This window comes from Loxodonta africana, chromosome 15 (genome assembly GCF_030014295.1).
Source record: "Loxodonta africana isolate mLoxAfr1 chromosome 15, mLoxAfr1.hap2, whole genome shotgun sequence".
Classification (NCBI taxonomy): domain Eukaryota; kingdom Metazoa; phylum Chordata; class Mammalia; order Proboscidea; family Elephantidae; genus Loxodonta; species Loxodonta africana.
The window spans coordinates 23,336,440-23,357,359 of NC_087356.1; the positions used below are offsets into that span (position 1 = coordinate 23,336,440).

At 44.2% G+C, this 20,920-nt stretch overlaps 1 protein-coding gene across 6 annotated transcripts in view; it reads left to right on the top strand.

Moving 5' to 3' along the window:
• Positions 1-20,920, top strand: part of ARHGAP25 (Rho GTPase activating protein 25) — a 123,553-nt gene that overhangs the window by 73,679 nt on the left and 28,954 nt on the right. For 5 of the 6 annotated variants that reach the window (XM_023552716.2, XM_003413657.4, XM_023552714.2 and 2 more), the window contains 2 exons: positions 413-500; positions 2,934-3,050. In XM_023552716.2, the coding sequence (XP_023408484.1) occupies positions 419-500; positions 2,934-3,050 (199 nt within the window). In that variant the 5' untranslated portion in view covers positions 413-418. The remainder of the gene's footprint in view (positions 1-412; positions 501-2,933; positions 3,051-20,920) is intronic. The other variant, XM_064268674.1, reaches the window with a different exon arrangement.

Here is a 20,920-nt window from a genome sequence, read left to right on the forward strand (position 1 = left end):
GGCCACTTGGTGTCTGGATGATGCCATAGCAAAGAGACTAGAATTTGGAAAGTGGACACTTGAAGGACACCTCAAGAAATTTCTCCCCCACACTCAGCCAAATTAGTTTTGGGGAGGGGTGCCAAGAGATGTTTATTTCAGGATGAACGTTCCCAAGTGAATGTGGCTCTCACTGTGACTTGAGACCTTAAAATATGCATAGGAATATGAACTAGGGGTAGAAAAGAACTTGAGGTTATACAGGCCTGAGTAGCAGAAGGCCTCTGCTGTTCAAAACAAGGATGCTAGCCTCCCATGTTCCTCTTCAGTCCAACCCAATCCCATCATTATCCCATCCATTTTCCAACTTAATTTTAATTCATAGGTGATAGGGTGCCTGCTCATCTTAAAGGCATAACTTTTGATCTTTCAGGGCTTCATGTATCTACCAGGAAGTACCATCAAGGAGATTGCCACAAACCCGGAAGAAGCTGGCAAGTTTGTCTTTGAAGTCATTCCAGGTAGGTGACAAAAAGTGGGACAGGGGTGCATTACATTCCCATTTTACTTCTGGAACCTGAAAGTCAAGGCTATAGTCAGTGAGTCAACCAACTAGCCAAACAACCTATTAAGAACCTGTACTAGTTCTACCTAAATTCAATGTACCTATACTAAAAAACCTATACTAGTTCTATTTATATAGTTAATGAACCTATACTAGTTCATTAACTAGTATCAAATGCCTGAATAATGCCCAGGAACTAAGTTGGTGTGTATTGGGTTCATCTCTGCAAGCACTTAATGAGAGCATGCTGGGAGCCAGACATGCCACTAGGCACTGGGACACTGATATGAGAAGTACAACATCCCTGCTCGCTGAAAGGAGTTCAGTTTAGGAAGGAAGTTGCAGATTAAAATTAACAGTTAAAATGAAAATGGAACCACATGACATTGCCATCTTAGAAGGTCAAAAATGGTCAACTATCAGCAGGGTCATATGGTTCAATGTAACATAATAAGTAACAGCTCCAACTTAGTACTTCATGTGTGCAGATGCTGAAGAACGCTGCATATTATACACCAACTTAGTTCATGGGCACTAGGCACTACACGGAGGGTGCTTCTTCCCCATCAAGACTTACATTCCTCGAATGTACCAGGAGAAGGGGAGTTTGTCTCATGCTCCTGAATCTATCCACACCAATGCTGCTTCTCTGCTGTCTCTTGCTTTCACACTAGCCCTACCCCTTCTGGGAACCATGAGATTCCTGATCGCACTGTGGAGCTCCTTAGCAGGAGGGATACAAGTTCCTGGAGTGCTCTTTTCCTTAACTCCGTCTTTACCACTCACACTAGGCAGTTGTGTGCATAGGAAGCTTGATGGAAAAGGCAGTGTAGTACAGAGATTCGAAGAGAACATCTGAAGGAAAAGTCTTCCAGGCAGAGGGAACAGCCAAACCAAAATCCTTAAGCCTATTTCACATATCCAAGGAATAACAAGGAGACCAGTATGGCTAGAGTAGAGTGATGACAGGGGAGAAGAGAAGGAGATTAGATCAGGAGTGGGGGACAGATTCTATAGGCACTTGTAGGCAATTGTAAGACCTTTAGCTTTTATGCTAGGATGGGATGCCATGGGGAGGTTTTGAGCAGAGGAGTGGTATGAGTTGACTTATGTTTCAAAAACTTTTCTTTTGAGTTGAGAATAAAAAGTAGGAGATGGGAAGGCAGGGCAGAAGCGGGGAGACCTATGACCTTAATTTTACTAATAAGGAAACAAATGTTCAGGATAATTTAGCTACTGCTATGGTAGAAGTAGGAAACCCTGGTGGTGTAGTGATTAAGTGCTACCGCAGTTCAAATCCACCAGGTGCTCCTTAGAAACTCTGTGGGGCAGTTCTACTCTGTTCTGTCGGGTCACTATGAGTCGGAATCGACTCAGTGGCAACAGGTTTGGTTTTTGGTTTGTGATAGAGGTAAGGTCACGATGTTAAGGAATAGAGAATAGGGACTCGGCACTGAATTTGGAAGAGGAATGTTAAGAAAGGGTACCTAGAGAAGGTGACAATTGAGCTGGGTTTTAAAAGGATGGCGAGAGGTACCTTAGGCAGGGTAAGAAAAGACAAAGGAAACAGCCCAATAGGTGGCACATGTAAAACAGACCATGTTTAAGTCAAGGAAGGTGTGTGGGTGAGGGCAGAGTTTTTATTCAGGGCTTTTGTCTTAGTCATGGTTCTCTAGAGAAACAGAACCAGTGAGACGTATGCATATATATAGAAAGAGATTTCCTTCAAGGGATTGGCTCCTGTGATTGTGGAAGCTGGCAAGTCCAAAGTTCATACGTTAAGTCAGGCAGCGGGCTGGAGATATCTGCAGGCTTGTGTCCCATGATCCCCAGGTCAGAGAACAGGAACAGTGTGGAGTGAAGAGAGCAAGTGAGTTCTGCCAAAATATCTATTTATCTTCTGGAGGCAGGCCACACCCTAAGGAAACTCCCTTTTCAACTGATTGGTTGATTGATTGCATTACATTAGATTACGCTGTGGAACGGCTACTCGTCTAGTGTTTGGCCAAACCACTGAGAACCGTAGCCTAGCCAAGTTGACACATAAAGTTAACCATCACAGCTTTGTATTAGTGTCAGGCCATTTCTCTCAGAGAGTGCCCATCTCCTTTTTTCCTGTGCAGCAACAAAACAACTTTCAAATTCCCTTTCAATTTGGTTTCTTGGACCTATCTTACTGTCACCAGGACTTACCTTCTTTTATCCTTTGGGGTGATCTGGTTCTGAATCCATCCTATCACCCGGTCATCAGCTACCCTGTCCAGAAGGGTCCATCCATGACCATTCGGGACCACCCTGAAAGCTGAGTGTTTCTCGGTGGAGTCACTCATGGCAGAGCTAAAGGATTCCCCAGGATCCCCAATATTCCTAAATGTTCCTTCTTTTCCAGCCTCATGGGACCAGAGTCGCACAGGACAGGACTCCTATGTCCTCATGGCCAGCTCCCAGGCGGAGATGGAGGAGTGGGTTAAGTTCCTCAGGAGGGTTGCTGGCACACCCTCTGGAGGTAAGGAGCCCCGTAGGCTTTCCTGGCCAGGTGTCTGTGCAAAATCCTTGGGATGGGGAACAAGTAGCTCCAGACATGAGCTACTGTGTTCAGGGGAGACAACCATTGCCATTGGCAAGTCCTCTGTGGAGTTTGGAAGAAAAGAGGGTTCAGAGCCTCTAGCTTCTGTCCTGGTCATCTCAAAGAGCTTACTCTCCAGATTAGCTGGAGGGACTACAAGCCCATTGCACTGACCAGTGTGAGCGTGTCCCCGGGGGGAGGTCCTTTTTCCTCTCTGGGCTGCAGTATCCTCATCTGTGGGATGAGTGGGTTGGACCAGCTGACCCTGGCCCCTGGCAGCTCTAACATGGACTTTCTGCAGCACCACAAGTCTGCAGGTTACGGGCGTCGTGAGGTCTAAGCGTACTTGATAGCAAGAGCTATGCTGGAAACATAAGTTAGACTGATCAGCACAGGAAAATAAAACTGCTGAAGAGAAGAAGGACAGTCAGACTGGGGCAAGGCTCAGGAATTGTCTCCAGAGTCTGACAAGTACTGGATGAGTTAGTTCAGCATTAAAGACTTTTCTGGATTATGTGACAAGTATTTGAGGCCTCTGGGAATCTTGGTGCTGTTTCTGGGAATCTTGGTGCTGTTTCTCCACCAGAGGAGGGCCCTGCCTGTGAAAAACCAACACTTAAAAACATCTGAAATTACCAAACAGGTAAACTCACTATGTGTTTTCCTTTTATGCTGACCCTTTGGTTGGTAGCTGTAACACTTAACCACTACACCACCAGGGTTTCCATAAATATATATATGATATATATATATATCATATATATAAAAGGTATGGATGAGACCTCAAGTTAATTTCCTTTAGCATTTTAAGAATACACTTATTTGTGTCAACTCCAGGATAACTGTACAAATATGTAATTGCTCATCAACTGCCCTGCCTGTTATTTTGGAAATTATTTGTGGAAGCTTTCATCGTTCAAATAGTAAATATTTATTTGATTGATCAACAGCTTCTTTCAAAATTTTAAGAGCACCATAGTAATTTTACAAAAAGTTGAACAAATATGTAGGAGAATACCTAGTTGCCATTGAGACCATTCCAACTCATAGTGACACCATGTGTATCAGATTAAAACCATGCTTCACAGAGTTTTCAATGGCTCCATAGATTTTTCAGAAGTAGATCGCCAGGCCTGTCTTTCAAGGAGCCCCCAGGTGGACTAGAACCTCTAACCTTTTGCTTATCAGCTAGGAATTTAACTGTTTTTACCACCAGAGACTCCACCACTCCTAAAACCACCAGGAGTATTTTTATGTTTTCCTTCCTGCCGTTGTTCATATGTCCATATCTTGTTTTCCAGAAGGATGAACATAGGGCATATGTGATTTAATACTTTTTATTTTACAGTTTAAGTGTTTTCTCATGTTACATAATCTCAATTAATACATTTTGGGGATTATTTATTAACAACCAATAGAAGTCTCACCCAATTATGTTGAACAATCAAGACGCATTTACTGCATAGACACGACAGTTTCTCACAGAATCCAAGGGTGGGGATGTTAAGAGGCCTGTTATGAGCCTGGGACCAAGAAACGGAGCGTCAGCATGGAGCCTATCCTGTCTGTTTCTCTGCGGCCCACAGTCTCTCATTCTTCTTTTCTCTGGTTGCCATGTTTGTCTAGTCAGCAGCCCCCTACTCATGCCTGTCCTGAATACAGCTGCGCAAGCCCCCGTTTTCATGTGTTCCTCATTTGAGTCCCAGGGGAGGCTGAGCTCAGCCTCTGCAGCCCCATTCCAAACTCCTGAGACCCACCTGGCTCAGCTTGGCTCAGGAGCCCACCTGTGGACCCAGGGCCTGGGGCAGGGAAGCAGCCATGTGGCCTGTGACCTGCCCAGCGGGGGCTGTGGAAGAAGTAGCCTGGATAGGACATTTGCCAAAATTGCAGCCTATGACAGAAAGAGTAGCATGGTTTCATTAACCGTTACCCAACGCCTAAACACGAGTTTTTACTGGCCGATCGTGCTTAGATGAGGCTTTTATTTATCAAACCTTGAAGACATGCTAGTCAGCCTGGATAATCTTAGCCGTGACATTCCTTAATGCCCTTGATCATGAGATGTGAGCCACACAGCAATTCTCTACTTTCCCTGTTGTTGTTAGATGCCATCAGGTCGGCCTCTGACTCATGGTGACCCTACCCACAATGGAACGAAACCCTGCCTGATCCCGCACCACAATTGGTTGCAGATTGGGTCATTGTGATGCATAGTGTTTTCATTGGTCAATTTTTGGAAGTAGATCTCCAGGCCTTCCTTCCTCGTCTTCAGTTTGGAAGCTCTGCTGAAAGCTGTTCAGCATCACAGCAGCATGTAAGCCTTCAGAGACTGATGAACGGCCCAGTGAATCAGGCTGCTAGGTTGACAGGGTCAGTAGGAGCTGTCTGCTTATGCATATGCTCTGAGTCAAAACTCTGTTTGCACTTTGCTCTGGACGTGGGCCCTTGGAAATGCCTGACCGAGCCCTTGCTGCTCTCTGCCATCATACACTTGGGCATTTCTCCCTCACCCCACCTCAAGGGGACCTCCCCACGAAGCAAGTCAAGCATAAGTCCTGTTGGTGGCGGAAAGTTTGGGGGAGGGGAGCCAGAGTGCAGCACTGTTCATTCACTCAGAGAACAGGGTTTAGCTCTGCTGTGGCACTTCAGATGTCTCTAAAGCCTCTCGCTGAACCAGAATTGCACATCCCAGGACGAGAAGACACTGCAAGACAGCAGGGTCCAGTCCAAGGCCCTTGGGCAAGTCAGATATTGTACCTGACTATTTGTAAGTCATGACTTAGGTCCTGGGGGGAGGAAATGACTTGTGCAAGGGGACTATCTGGTGAGAGGCAGGGCGGCTGTCTTTTTCCACAGCATGATACCCTTGGTAAAGGACCTCTAATACCAGCCTGCTGGACCGGCAGCGCACACACCCCCAAACGTTGTGAAATCACTGAGCTATGTCGCAGCTGCCTCCTCCCAGCCCCATAGAAAGCTCTCTATGGTTTTTCCACCCAGAATCTGTCCAATTCTCACCAACTTTGTGGCTACCACCTGGCCTGGGTGCCATCCTTTCTTATTCAGATTACAGCGATAGCCTCGAAATTAACTTGCAGGTTTTCACCCTGTCTTCTGAGGGTCTGTTTCCAACAGAGCAACCAGAGTGAGCCTGCTGAACCTAAATGGTATCAAAGCCTTTGTCTGCTCAGCACAGTCCAATAACTTCCCTTCTCATTCACAGTAAAAGTACAATATCCACCCCACCCCATTACCTCGCTGATCTTGTTTTCTAGAACTTTCTCTTATGCTTATTTCATTCCAGCTTTATTGGCCTCCTTGCTCTTCCTCAAACACACTAGGCATGTTCCTGTCTCAGGGCCCTTGCACTTGCTGTTTCCTCTACCCAGAGTCCTCTTCCCCCAGATAGCTGCATGGCTTGATCTCTTGTTTTCTTCAGGTCTTTGCTCAACCGTCTCCTTAGTGAGGCTTCTCCTGACCATTCTGTTTACCACTGAACCCCTTCCCTACCCTGACCCCAGCACTCCTATCCCTCTTTCCTACTTCATTTTTCTCCTTAGCACTTACCCCTTTCTAGCATGCTAAATAATTTTTTTTGTCCACATAGCATCTATCTTTCTCCCATTTGTGCTGGCTTGCTTCTGTGCCGAATCTGCTCTTTTTATATCTAAAAGTGACTGGTTTACCCTGCACTGATATGGTCTTATTAACATAACAAAGAAAATCCTACTCCCAAATGGGATTACATGTATTTACATATATAATTCAATCCATAACGAAGGCAATAATAACAGCTACCATTTAATGAGTGCTTATTTTTAAAAAAATTTTTTTTTTATTATGTATTAGGTACTTAAGTGTAGTACCTTATTTGCCCTCTCTAATTGAATCCTAACAGTCAGCCCCTGTTAAACCCAAAAAAACAAACCCACTGCCATCGAGTCAATTCCGACTCATAATGACCCTATAGGACAGAGTAGAACTGCCCCTTAGAGTTTCCAAGGAGCGTCCAGTGGATTTGAACTACCGATCCTTTGTATAGCAGCCGTGGCACTTAACCACACTACACCACCAGGATTTCCCAGCCTTTTTTTCTTAGGTGGATTTTGTTATCCAAATGTAATAGGTTAGGGAATCTAGACTTAGGGAGGTTGCATAAAGTCACATATCTAGTAAGGGCCACACATGGGATTTAAATTCAGGTTCAAAAAAAAAAAAGGATGCACTCCTAACCCCTTTGCTGGAAGGAATTCATTCATAACTTTTTTTTAAATTGTGCTTTAGGTGAAAGTTTATAGCTCAAGTTAATTTCCCATACAAAAATATATGCACGTATTGTTTTGTGATATTAGTTGCAATCCCCACAGTTAGCACACTCTCCCTTTCCATCCAGGGTTCCCTGTGTCCATTCAGCCAGTTCCTGTCCCAGTTCCTGCCTCCGAACAGGAGCCACCCGTTTAGTCTCATGTATGTGACTGAACTGAGAAGCACACTCCTCACGTGTGTTATTTTTTGTTTTATAGTCCTGTCCAATCTTTGTGCCAAGAGTGGGCTTTGGGAATGGTTTCAGTTCTGGGTTGACAGAGCATCAGTTTGTTTGTTTTTTAAATACTTAAAATTTATTAAGTTTAGAGAAATACAGCTAAACATGTAAATTACTCCTGAGTAAACTGTAACTTTAAGCAAACAGAAAATTACTATGATGTACACTGCTAAAAACTGAATTGAAACTGCATATTTTTTATCCTTATTGTGATTTAGAAAGGTTCTTATTTTCATCTCTATAATTTATTTTAAATTTATTAGTATTAGCAAAATGCAGCATGAGGACACTTAAAAATAATATGGTATTAAGTCTACCAATGTCTGCACATAATTTATGCAAAAATTCTAGTAAATTTTTTCTCAGGGTTACCCAATAAAGATAAAAGTTACCCAATAAAAGTTGCTCCTCTAGGCATTTTTAAATAATTTTTATAATTCATACAATACCAATTAATTTTATAAGGCTGAAGAAAATAAGTGAGATTTGGCCAAAAACAATCACCATGCCCTTATAGAATCATTCATATAATATTTGCTGTTCAGAGTCAACTAATATTTATTGAGCACCTCCTATTTCCAAGGCTCAAAAACATGTTCCCTTATAGAAGTCTCAAAGCCGTCATACGAGACAAGAAATAGTATCTTTTGCTTTACAGACGGGACTGATAGGAGCTTGTCCATCACCATAATCTGTCTTTAGTAGTATATTTAAGTATATTGACTGACAATTTTAAGGGAACACAGAGCTATTTTTTCACATTCGTGTCATTACCACTAAGTCTTTGCTTTTATATTCATTTTTCTTAAATTCTTGTGGATTTAAACAGTATTTTTATTTACATCATCATCATGTCTCTAAGGTCATCATCACAGATCTATAACTTCTTATGCATTTCAGTAAAATATACATAAGCAATAATGTACAGTTATAAGCATCACTCCGTATTTCTGGAATTTAAAAATGACACAGGCACATACTTTAAAATCTACACCTATTTAGAAGAGAGAGTATGATTTCTAAAATATACTTAATTTCATTTTCATCTTTTTGATTTGTAAGTATAACTTTATGAATACAGGATGTTAAAAAGCCCAAACGATTATGTATTAAGATGGTTAATCATACGTAAGGTACTGAAATACATATTCTTTAAAGCTTAAACAGCCATTAATAATCGGAACCTGGAATGTATGAAGTATGAATCTAGGAAAATTGGAAATCACCAAAAATGAAATGGAACGCATAAACATCGACATACATACTTTGAACATGCTGTCAGGAGGGATCAGTCCCTGGAGAAGGACATCGTGCTTGGCAGAGTATAGGGTCAGTGGAAAGGAGGAAGACCCTCAATGAGGTGGATTGACACAGTGGCTGCAACAATGAGCTCAAGCATAACAACGATTGTAAGGATGGCGCAGGACCGGGCAGTATTTCGTTCTGTTGTGCATAGGGTCGCTATGAGTCAGAACTGACTCGACAGCACCTAACAACAAAGACAACAACAAAGCTTAAAGTACTTCTAAGAACTGGGTGGAAACCCTGGTAGAGTAGTGGTTAAGTGCTACAGCTGCTAACCAAGGGGTCAGCACTTGGAATCTGCCAGGCGCTCCTTGGAAACTCTATGGGGCAGTTAGTTCTACTCTGTCCTATAGGGTTGCTATGAGTCAGAATCGACTTGACAGCACTGGGTTTTTTGAAGAACTCGGCTAATGGGTGGCCTCTTATTTTAGTTCAACTGGAACACATTTACAAAAGGAGTATTATCTTTTATATTACAGGTGCAAAACTGTAGCCAAAGGTTAAACAACACAGAATCCAATAAATATTGAGGATGTTCTAACAGTTAACAGTATCAGGTTCTAGCCAACTTCTAGTATTATGAAGCATGGACTATAATATAGAAAACCTGTTCTGTTAAAAGCGTTCTTATAGAAAGGGAAGGATCTGTAAAGAAACATACTACATCAGAGATCTAGGGGATGGTTTCAGTGCTGGGTTATCAGAATGTGCAGGGGCCATAGTTTCAGGGGTTCCTCCAGTCTCCGTCAGACCATTGAGTCTGGTCTTTTTACGTGAGTTTGAGTTTGGCTCCACACTTTTCTCCTGGTCCGTCCAGGACTCTCTGTTGTGTTCCTTGTCAGGGCAGTCGGTGGTGGTAGCTGGGCACCATCTAGGTCTTCTGGTCTCAGGCTGGTGGAGTCTCCGGTTTATGTGGTCCTTTAGTCTCTTGGGCTAATATTTTCCTTGTGTCTTTGGTTTTCTTCATTTTCCTTTGCTCCAAGTGGGATGGAACCACCTGATGCATCTTAGATGGCCGCTTGCAAGCTTTTAAGGCTCCAGATGGCACTCATCAAAGTGGGATGCAGGACATTTTATTGATAAACTTTGTTATGCCGGTTGACCTAGAAGTCCCCTGAAATGTTAAATAATTTACTCATTTGTTTTTATTGTTGGTCTGTTTTTACTAGAAGGAAAGCTTCATTCTACTTGCCAGGAATTTTTTTCTCTATTTTGTTCAGTGCTATATCCCCAGAGTTTAAACAGTGCCTGGCACATAGTCAGTACTCAATAAATATTTATCGACGGAATAGCCTCCTATGTTCTATTTTCCTAGACCCTTCTCTCTGATAAAAGACCATCAGCTAATCTGAGAAATTATTCAGCAAATGGATTGGTCTCTCTAGAATTTTCTTCCTCCAAGCCTGTTAATGGTAAGCTTTGGTGTAGAAAGAGGTCCTGAAACTCTTTATGGCTCATAAGCCCTTTAGAGAATCTGATCAGAGCTATGGAAATGCCCCCCACCCCTCAAAAAATGTATAGATGCAAATAATTTTGTGTGCAGCTGCTGAAGATTTTCAGGCCTCTGTCGCCCACGTGTGGGTCTGAGGTTTTGAATTCCAGCCTTTAAAAGCCCTTCTGGTGACAGTTCTTCAGAGTTGAGGTCTGCTCCCAACTCCCTTTTTGCCTTTTTGTCCCTCTCAGCTGGAGAGATGGCCCACACTATCTCCACAGTGCTCCCAAATTTTCCCCCTTGGGCGCTCCTGCCTCTGACCCTGGTAGCATCACTTCAGTGTTCCAGCCTTTTCCTTCCCAGCTGGCTAACTTATATATTTGTCACAACCCTCTCCTAAGGGCCTGGCTGGAAAGGTTAGGCCAACTCTTCCTCAGACATTCAGTGTGAAATTCCAGGTTTTCTCATTAAATAAGAGAAAAGGAAGAGAAGCAGTCACACCTAAGCTTCCAGCAACTTGTTTTCAGGTTAATACCTGGCCATTCTTTCCCACCCACCCCTCCATTTAGTAAGAGGCCTTACTTTCTCTGCCCCAGGGAGCAGGTAGTCCAAATTGCAAATTGTTGCTTAGTCAGGGCTTAAGCTTGACTTCTTCCTCCAGAGGCTGGTCATCTAATGTTTTCCTCAGGCCATTGCTCCCGTTGAACCTGTTGCTGTAGAGTTGAATTCTAACTGACAGGGACCCTGTAGGACAGAGCAAAAGCCCCCATAGTGTTTCCAAGGAGCAGATGGAGGATTCGAGCTGCCAACCTTTTTTTAGCAGCCTGAGCTCTTAACCACTGTGCCACTAGGGCTTAAGGCCATTGCTGGGCACATAAAAACTACCTTAAACTGTACAGAGTTCCACTCTGCTCAATCCCATCGCAGGGCCCTAGAGCAGGTTCTGTCGGTTTAAGCATCTTCATGTGTTTGCCAATGCTGGGCATTTGGTAGGCAAGTATTGAGTTGTCATGTACTCTGGGTTCCTTTTCTTCCTCACATCCATTTAAGTCCTCTGTATCCTTCAGGGCATGTTTCACAATCCACAGCACTGCTCACCCAGTTGGCATGTGCTGTCTCAATGATTCATTGTTATGCCTAATGTTTCCAGTTCTTTCTCTCTAGCTAAGCTGGGCATTAATTAAGAGGATTCTTTTTGTTGTTGTTGTTAGTTTACTCACCATCCCATCCCCCTCCAGCTCCTAACACCAGACAGATAATTATCCATTCATTCACTCAACAAAGATTTCTTGAGCATGTACTATGTGCCAGGCATTGTGCTGGCCCTGAGATACAACAGTAAGAGAGAGAGAGAGGAAAGGGGAAAAAGGCAAAGTCCTGTATCCTAAGGAGTCCACAGTCTAGTAGAAAACAAACAAACAAAAAACCCAGTGCCATCGAGTTGATTCCAACTCATAGTGACCCTATAGGACAGTCTAGTAGAAGAGACAGAAATTAAATAAATAAAAATAAAACAAGGGAAATTACAACTGTGCAATGTGCTGTGAAGGAAAAGCACATGATTCTATGTGGAAAAAAAAAAAAATCTCTTTGTCAAGAAGGTCAGGGAAGGCTGCCCTGAGATAATGAGGATTAAGCTTAAATCTGGAGGACCCGTTGAGGCTAACTAGGCAGAGAAGGGAAAAAGAGGAACAGTGTCTCATTCAGAGGGAACAGCATGTGCAAAGGTCCTGGGGACAGAGAGGAGAACAGACTCAAGTGAGGGGAAGGTGGCAATAGTGAAGACAGGCTTTGTTTGTCTTTATCCTAAAACCGATAGTTAGCCACTGGGGGTTTCAAACAAGACAGTGACGAGGTCAGATAAGATTTAAGAGATCATTCTAGCTGCTATATGGAGAATGGATTGAGCTGGGGGTGGCAGATCAGATTGAAGGCAGGAGGCCAGACTTGAAGCTCATGTAGTTGTCTAGGCAAAAGAAGACAGAGAGTGGCTTAGGCGAGGCTAGAGGTGGTGGAGGTGGAGCGAAGCAAACATTTCAGAGGTAACATTGCCAAGACGTGGGAGTGAATCTGATATGGCAGGAAAATATGGTGTCAGGGATGAGTCCTAGATCCCTGGCTAGCGTGGGCCTGCCCCAGGGCCCTTCCCGGCAGCCCCGCTCCTGCCTGTGCCCCATGGTGCTAAAGCCCACTTCATGTCTCCTGGGCGTGTCTGCTGAGGCTGCTGCACAATTTGCTAAACCTTCTCCACGGGTAGGGAAATCATCTCCCTCTTCCCAACAGCCCGCCTCCAAGATCATTATCTCTGATGGCCCAACTGAGCCCTGTGCAGCTCTGAAAGTGCTTGCAGAGAAGGACAGGCTGGTTTCATAAACGCTAAGTGAAATCCTGTGTTCTTGCCAGACACATTGATATATGGAGCAATCAATGCCGGTAAAGCCTTGTGTTGGGGATACATATATATATATATGTTTGGAACCCACCTCCAGGGTAGCCCCTGAATGGCAGTTGACAATTAGCTGCTAAGTAAAAGGAGGCATTTATTTTTATTATGGGCCCTGACAGCTTTATGTTCACTCTTTAAAAGCCAAGAGTCATGTGTGTAAAGGTGGGTGGGGAGGGGCAGTGCTGTGAGAAGGAGAAGGCAGGGCCCAGGCAGGTGCCGACAGATCCCGTGGTTTCCGTATCAGAGTCGGACCGAGGAGTATTTACAAGCGTGTTCTGATCTGGAGGCAGAGAGGGCAGCTCTTCCAGTGTGGGGCAGAGGGAAGACCTGAGGCTGGCCAGGCAGAGGCTGTGAGCCCTCGGCCCCCGCCATGCCTCGCATCCCCTGGATGCCACACTGGGAACTGGGTTGTGGCTTTCCTTCCCTGGCGCTACTCTTTTGCTGGGATTTCAGGAGGAAAAACCCCAAGCACCAAAAGAAAGGTATTTCTTCCTCCTTTTGTGATTCATGTCTTCCACTTAGAAGACACTTTTCTCAGCTCTTTTCCCTTGGCTCTCTGGAATGGGGGGTGTTGTTGGAACCAAGCCCCTGTGGAGCAGGTACCAGTCAAGGGGGAGGGGTGGGTGGCTGGCTTTCCTAGTGACCTGGGCTGGGGAGGAGGTGGGGTGGGGAGGGGCTCTCGGCCTGAACACAGGAGTGTTTGAGGAAGGAGGTACAAGATGACAGTTCTCCCCTCCATTTTCACTTCCTCAAACAAGCCCAGGGGCTTGGGGCTGTCTAGCAACTCTGGGAAGGGGGCATGAGAGGTGAAGAATGGTGAATGGCCTGTGAGCAGAGCCGGGGCACTGCCAGTGTCTGTGGTAACCGGGTGTCAGCTTTCTGTGGCTGCTTGGCATTGGGCTTCCTCTTCACGTCTCCTGGGCATGTCTGCTGAGGTTGCTGCACTATAAACAAAGTGGAGGTGAGGTGACACAGACTGGCATTAGAGGACTCTGTGTAAGAAACTCCAAGAATCTCCACCCTTTAGTTCTCCGCTTGAGACCTAACTCTTGAAATTTCACTGGGACAATTTTATTCCATCAACTTTCAACAAAAGGTATTAAATCACTGAATTTAGACTCACGGGGCAAACAAATATAACCTTGGGCAAATTGCATAGCCTAAATCTCAGTTTCCTCCTCTGTAAAATGGGAAAAATACCATCTAACTCGTAGGGTTCTTACAAGAGCTAGATAAGATAGCACATATGAAAGTTTCTAAGGCTGTTTCTGGTGTGTAATAAACTTAATTGATTAAATTCAAATAATTAGGTGGGGTCATAATTATATTTTTATATATAATGATTGAAATAAATTAATTAAAATTTGTACCTGTTAAGATGGAAATGCCTCTGCTAATGGTGACTGGCCCAAAGTGACTATCAGCTCCAAATGAATGAATGAGTTGATTAGATCCTCTCCTGCTGGCAGAGGGTAGAAAGATCAGAGGGGCACTAACTCCCTGAAGGATTGAGCCCCACCTAGAAGGACAGAGCACAGGAGGAGCCTGGGTTGCCCTTTGCTGTCCTTGGGTGGCGCATGACCTTTGAGTACCTCCTGTCCCACTGTGTGCGGCCTTGGCCTTTAGTGACCCCCTTCCCTAGATTCCTTGGGATTTCTCTGCTCTTTTGTTTCGCATATCTAGCCTTTTTCAGGATTAAAGGGTGGTGATCAGGATCTGGAGCCCTGGCGGTGCAGTGGTTAGGAGCTCAGCTGCTAACCATAAGGTCGGCAGTTCAGATCCACCAGTCGCCCCTTGGAAACTCTATGGGGCAGTTCTTTGCTGTCCTATAGGGTCACTTTGGGTCTGAATAGACTCAACAGCAATGGATCTTAGTTTTGGATCAGGATCTGGAGGTCAGAGGTGGGCAGAACTCACAACTGGATCTTGGCAGTTCCAGTGATATTTTAAATGCTGAACTCCTCCTTTGTGACCTGAGATGAAGAGGGACAGCCTGGTATAGATCAACTAAGAGAGCAAGGTTCTTTTCCTAATGTTGGTCCTAATGTCTCTAGAGCACACAGTAGTTATTTCTTGTTAAAGGGAATGCTCCAACTGACTTCTAGGCTGGAGAGGTAAAGCACAGAGTCTTGGTCATAGGTGATATTTAGAGCCATGAGATCAGAAGAAAGCATGTACGGATGGGGAAGTGAAACCCTGGGACACTCCAGCATTTGGAAGACAGGGAGAAGACTCAGCAGAAGCTGATAAGGAGCAGCCAGTGAGCTGAATGGAACACCAAGAGAGAGTGGTGTACAAAAAGCCGTGGGAAAAATTGTCTCAAGAAGGAGGGGGTGACTTGCTGTGTCATATACTGCCTATAGAGAAGTTAAGATGAAGACTGAGAATTTGGCCACTGGTTCAGTAGTAGAATTCTTGCCTTCCATGTGGAGACCTGGATTCGATTCTGGCCAACATACCTCATGCACAGCCACTGCCCATCTGTCAGTGGAAGTTTGCAAGTTCTATGATGCTGAACAGAAACCCTAGTGGCATAGTGGTTAAGAGCACAGCTTCTAACCAAAAGGTCTGCAGTTCAAAACCACCAGGCACTCCTTGGAAACTCTGTGGGGCAGTTCGACTCTGTCCTATAGGGTCGCTATGAGTTGGAAGCTACTCAATGGCAATGGTTTTTTTTTTTTTCAATGATGCTAAACAGGCTTCAGGGGAGCTTCTGGAGTAAGACAGCCTAGGAAGAAAGGCTTGGTGATCTACTTCAGAAAGTCAGCCGGTGAAAACCCTATGGATCATAACAGTCCAATCCACAACCAATCATGGGGATGGTGAAGGACCGGGCAGCATTTTTTCTGTTGTGCACATGAACTCCATGAGTCAGGAACCAACTCCATGGCAGCTAACAACAACAACAAATATAAAAATGTAAAAGTCATTGATTTCCTTGACAAAGAGCAGATTTGGAGGAGTATTGGGAATGAAAGCTGATCACAGTGCTTGCAGAGAGATTGGGCAGAAAGTAGGAACTATCGGAGACAGCAGGTAGTGACAGCCCTTCTGGGGACCAGTCCATCATATGCCAGGCACTGTGCCAGCAGATAAAAATAGATGTTGAGCCAGACGGGCTGTCTGCTTTTGAGGCGCCCACATGGAAGAGAGGTGTTTCAATAAATCGTCATAAAATCTCATGAGAAGTGATAAAATAGAGGCGTATACAGGAAGCTCCATGGCTCCACGAGCACAAAGCAGGGAGGCCCAACTCTATCTGAGGAGTCCAAAGTCCTCACCTGAGGACAGGACATCTGAACTCAGGCTCGAAAGAAAATCAGCTTTCCCAGGTAATGAGTAGGAGGGAAGGCATTAGTTTGTGAGTTTTCAGAAGCAAAGACCATGTTCCATTCTCTGTCATGGTCTCTAGCTACCAAAGAACCTAGCCCATGGCAGATACTCAGTCTCTATTTTGTGAATGATTTTGTGAACTGCAGAGGAAGGAATTTGCAAGAAACAGTGTTCGTGAAAGAAACCACGACAGTAATTTAGATAATAGCAGAGAAAATAAGAAGTGAACTGATTTAAAGGGTATTTAGAATGTACTGTTGTATTTGGAAGAAAGTAGGGGGTGTTGTGGATAATTCTCAGGCTCACGATTTTGCTAGTTGGGCTAGGTGAATGCGGATATCTTGTTAACAGCTTTGTGTTCTTAGTGCCTAGCAGAGTGCCTGGTACTTGACTGATGGACTGGCTGAATGCTATTGCTGACAAGTAAAGCGACAGGAGAAGCAGTGATTTGGTGGAGAGATGAGAGTGAGATTGAAGAAGACCCTGAGAGAAGCCCAAATGGACCTTATACCACCGCCTGTTTGTCAGTGGAGGCTTGCATGTTATTGGACTTAAGGGAATACATATATCCCTTTAAGGATATATATCTATATTTCTCTCTATATACACACATATGTATATTGTATACATAAAGTACATATATACATACACATACCTATGCACACACGTATTTTTACACAAATAACACGTACCTTCTACATTTGTTTACCAACCACACCCACCCCCCACGAAGTATTTTACATGTGGCTATAATTTTTATAAAAAAAAAAAATAACACCCTTATAAAAATATTTCATCGGGGGAGGGTTTTGTTTGCCAACCAAACCCTTCCCTGGTGAAATATTTTCATAAGGGTGCTATGCTTTTTTTTTTTTATAGCAACATGTAAAATACCTTGTGTGGAGTGGGTATGTTTGGCAAGCAAATGTAAAAGGTAAGCTTTATTTGTATAAAACGCTGTGTAAAAAAATATATGTGTAAAAAATATATACACACACACACACAGATCTGGACTAGATATGCAGATTTGTAAGTTATCAGTTTGTAGGCGATACCTAAATCCATGGAATTGTATAAACTCTCTCAAGGAGAACGTCTAGAGTGAGAAGAAAAGAAGCCTGGAACCTCAGGGAATGACACATAAAGAAACAGGTGGAGAGAAGGGGACGTTAAAGGAGACAGCAAAGAAGTCTTGGGGAGATGAGGATAGAATAAGAACGGATGGTTTTGTAGCCACATAAGGAGAGAGTCTGAGGAGGAAGGAGACTCTTCAGAGAAGATCAGCAGGGTGTGGAATGAACACAGGGCAAGATTTGGCCATTAAGAGGGGGGAGACTAGAGATCATACTGAGCAGATTCAATGGAAAGATGCAGGCAGATAAAGCCAGACTGTAATGGGCTGAGAAGAAGTGGAGGCAGCGTGTGCGAATGACTCTTTCTAGAAGTAGACGAATTTCTCTATGAGTGTGTTGGCAAACAAAAGAAAGGCAAGTATTATTGTTTGCTTCAGAGCTGGAGTATATTTTCTTTAATAAATTGCCAGAGACTTAGACCCACGTGGGCTCTTTCAATTGAAAGAGAAAAAATCTTAAAAGAGAAAGTGCAAAGTCCTAGAAGGATGGAAAGAGGTGGAATCCACAGCTCAAGAATCTTAGAGAAAAGCATGGGTTCCTCTCATCCTTCAAGAGAAGACAGGTACAAAGACAGAGGCGTAAGGAAAAGAGGAAGGGCCTGGAGTTGTCCTCTACTGTGGGAGGTAAATGAAAGAGAAGGCTAGGAGGGGAGGAAATAGGTGATGGGCCTGAGGGGAGTGGTGAAGATTAGGAACCAAGGGCTGCAGAGACAGGAAGTGTAAATTTTCCAGGAACTGGTTGTTTTCTAGCCTCAGTGGCCTGAGGGAGGGAGTGGAAAGGTAGTGGGAACTGGCAGGGTAGAGGTGTGGGAAGGGAAAAGAGTCTCTGGTGAGAGTGACATCAAAATGACTGACTGTGGGGCCTGGGAGGAAGAGCGAATGAACACAAGACAAGGCTGCTGGCTCAGATGAGGAGAAAAGTTAGAGCCTGCTACACAGAAGGGTGTGAGAAGTAGCTTGGTTCCAAGTCATGTGCAAGACAGAGAGTCTAGCATTGGCACCTCAGAAACAGAGCTTACACTTGAAAGCCCTGACTTCTTTTGTGTATATCATTACCAGGTGTCTGAGATCTCTTCCCTATTAGGGTCCAGCAGGCCCTTGAAGCCAAGTTTTAGCTGCTCTGAAAGACATTTGTCTCTCCCTTTGAGGTGCCCCCTCCCTGGACTCCGTGTTTAGTGCTGGTACCACAGAAATACCACAAGTGGGTGTCTTTAACAAACAGAAATTTATTTTCTCACAGTGTAGGAGGCTAGAAGTCTGAAATCAGGGTGCTGGCTGTAGGGGAAGTCTTTCTATCTCTGCGGGCTCCAGAGGAAAGTCCTTGTCTCTTTGAGCTTCTGCTCCTGGACGATCTTCATGTGCCTTGGCATCTCACTTCTCCCATCTCAGCTCGCTTGTTGTATTTCTTATACATCGCAAAAGAGATGGACTGGAGAACACCCTGTACTTACCCTATCTCCTTAACGTAACAAAGAAAACCATTCCCAAATGGGATTATAACCTCAGGAATAGAGGTTAGGATTTACAACACATACTTTGGGGGACATAAACCAATCTGTAACACCCCTCAAATGGGACTTAACAAATGGTATGGGGTCTATGGTTTATGTTAGATCACTTCAATCATATCCTATCAATTTGGTGAAAATATCTATCCGGCTCCTTTCAGAGACAAATAGAAACCTAATTCTATATGGTCGTTGATATTCTCTGTTTTTCATTTCTGATTGAAATTTCATTTCTAACTGATTTGCATTTTCATTTCAAAACAATTCTAATTGTTTTGTGTTAGGTACTTTCATTTTTCTACCTCAGTGGTAAGCTATTGAAGCTGGAACCAGATCGTACCCTTCCTTTGTATAGCCCATTCCCCATGGCCTGCTGCTGGCCCATGGTAGGACGCTCAATAAATGTTAGCTTAAAGCTGAATCCATTTACTGAGGAGATTCCTGTTGTCGTTGTTTTTAGTTGCCATCCAGTTGGCCCCTGACCCATGGTGTCCCCGTGCACGATGGAATGAAACTGTGCCCAGTCCTGTGCCATCCCCATGATTGGTTGCCGATCAGAACGTTGTGATACGTAGGTTGTTTATTGGCTGATTTTTCAAGAGCAGATCGCCAGGACTTTCTTCCTAGTCTGTCTTCATCTGGAAGCTCTGTTGAAACTTAGTCAGCATCATAGCAACACACAAGCTACAGTGGTGGCTGCGCTTGAGGTGCATTGGCCAGGAATCAAACCCAGGTGTCCTGCACGGAAGGTGGAAGTTCTATCACTGAACTACTACCCCCTTTCAAGGAGATTCCTACCAGTGTTTAAACTAAAAAAACATAAAAATTATCATTAATCATGGAAAATGTTTTCTTAAAGACAAATTAAGTTATTAATTCAGCAAAATTTCTTAACTGACTACCTTGTGCCAGACGCTCTGCTAAACACTGGGGATGAAACGAGAGAGATTCTACTTCTATTCCAACATCAAGAAGCTAACAGTCACACAGAGGACACAGTGGATTCAAGAGCCCATTACAGCTCTTCACGGATAGAACCCACATTAATTAGGGGTCCAGAGAGGGATAGAAACCAAAACTAAGTCAGTTGCCTTTGAGTGGATTCCAACTCATGGAATTCCAGCCCTTGTGTGCAGAGCAGAACTGTGCTCCATAGGGTTTTCAAGGCTGTGAACTTTGGGAAGCAGATTGTCAAAGCCTTTCTTCTGAGGCACCTCTGTGTGGGTGGGTTCAAACAGCCAACCTTTTGGTTAGAAGTCGAGCACTTAACCATTTCCACCACAGAGAATCATAGGGAAACCCAAAGGGCTTTGAGAGCTGGTGTCCTAGGGACCGAAGTGCTCTGTGCAGCCCAACCCTGCTTGTGATAAGGGAAAGTCCAGGCAGATAAGTGCCGAAGCTATAGCTTGTCTTCTGAACCTGCAGGCCAGGAGAAGCCTGTGGGGCTGGTGGAAGAATGGTTAGCCAACTATTGTCCTCTGATTTCTAAAACTAACCTTGTTGCACCACTGGGGCAGAGAAATTACAGAGCCAAGTGCTAGCAGGAGCATTGGTTAAGAGCTCAGCTGCTAATCGAAAGGTTGACAGTTCGAATCCACCAGCCACTCCCTGGAAACCCGTGGGGCAGTTCTACCCTGTCCTGTAGGGTCTCTGTGAGTCAGAATTGACTCAACGGCAATAAGTTTATTTTAATAGCTAGTGGGAGCCCTGCTGGCACAGTGTTTAAGAGCTCAAAAGGTAGGCAGTTTGAATCTACCAGCTGCTCCTTGGAAACCCTTTGGGGCAGCTCTAAATAGGGTTGCTATAAATTGGGATCAACTGGACAGCCACGGGTTTGTTATGTGTATTTTTTTTTTTTTTGGAAGTGCTAGCTAACAGGGCTGGGGAGGAGTTGCTTTGCTGGAGGCTGTGCAATTTGTAAAAACACTTTTGGAAAGCAGTTTACATACCATCAAGTCATAAAAGTGTTCAAGGCACTTGACCCAGTCATTCTACCTGTGGGAATTTGCCCTAAGGAAGTAGTTTGAAAGAGTGAAAAACCTGTGTGCCTCCATCAACATGTTAATTAATCAATTAAGCAATTAATTAGAAATTATGCATTGTACCATGCA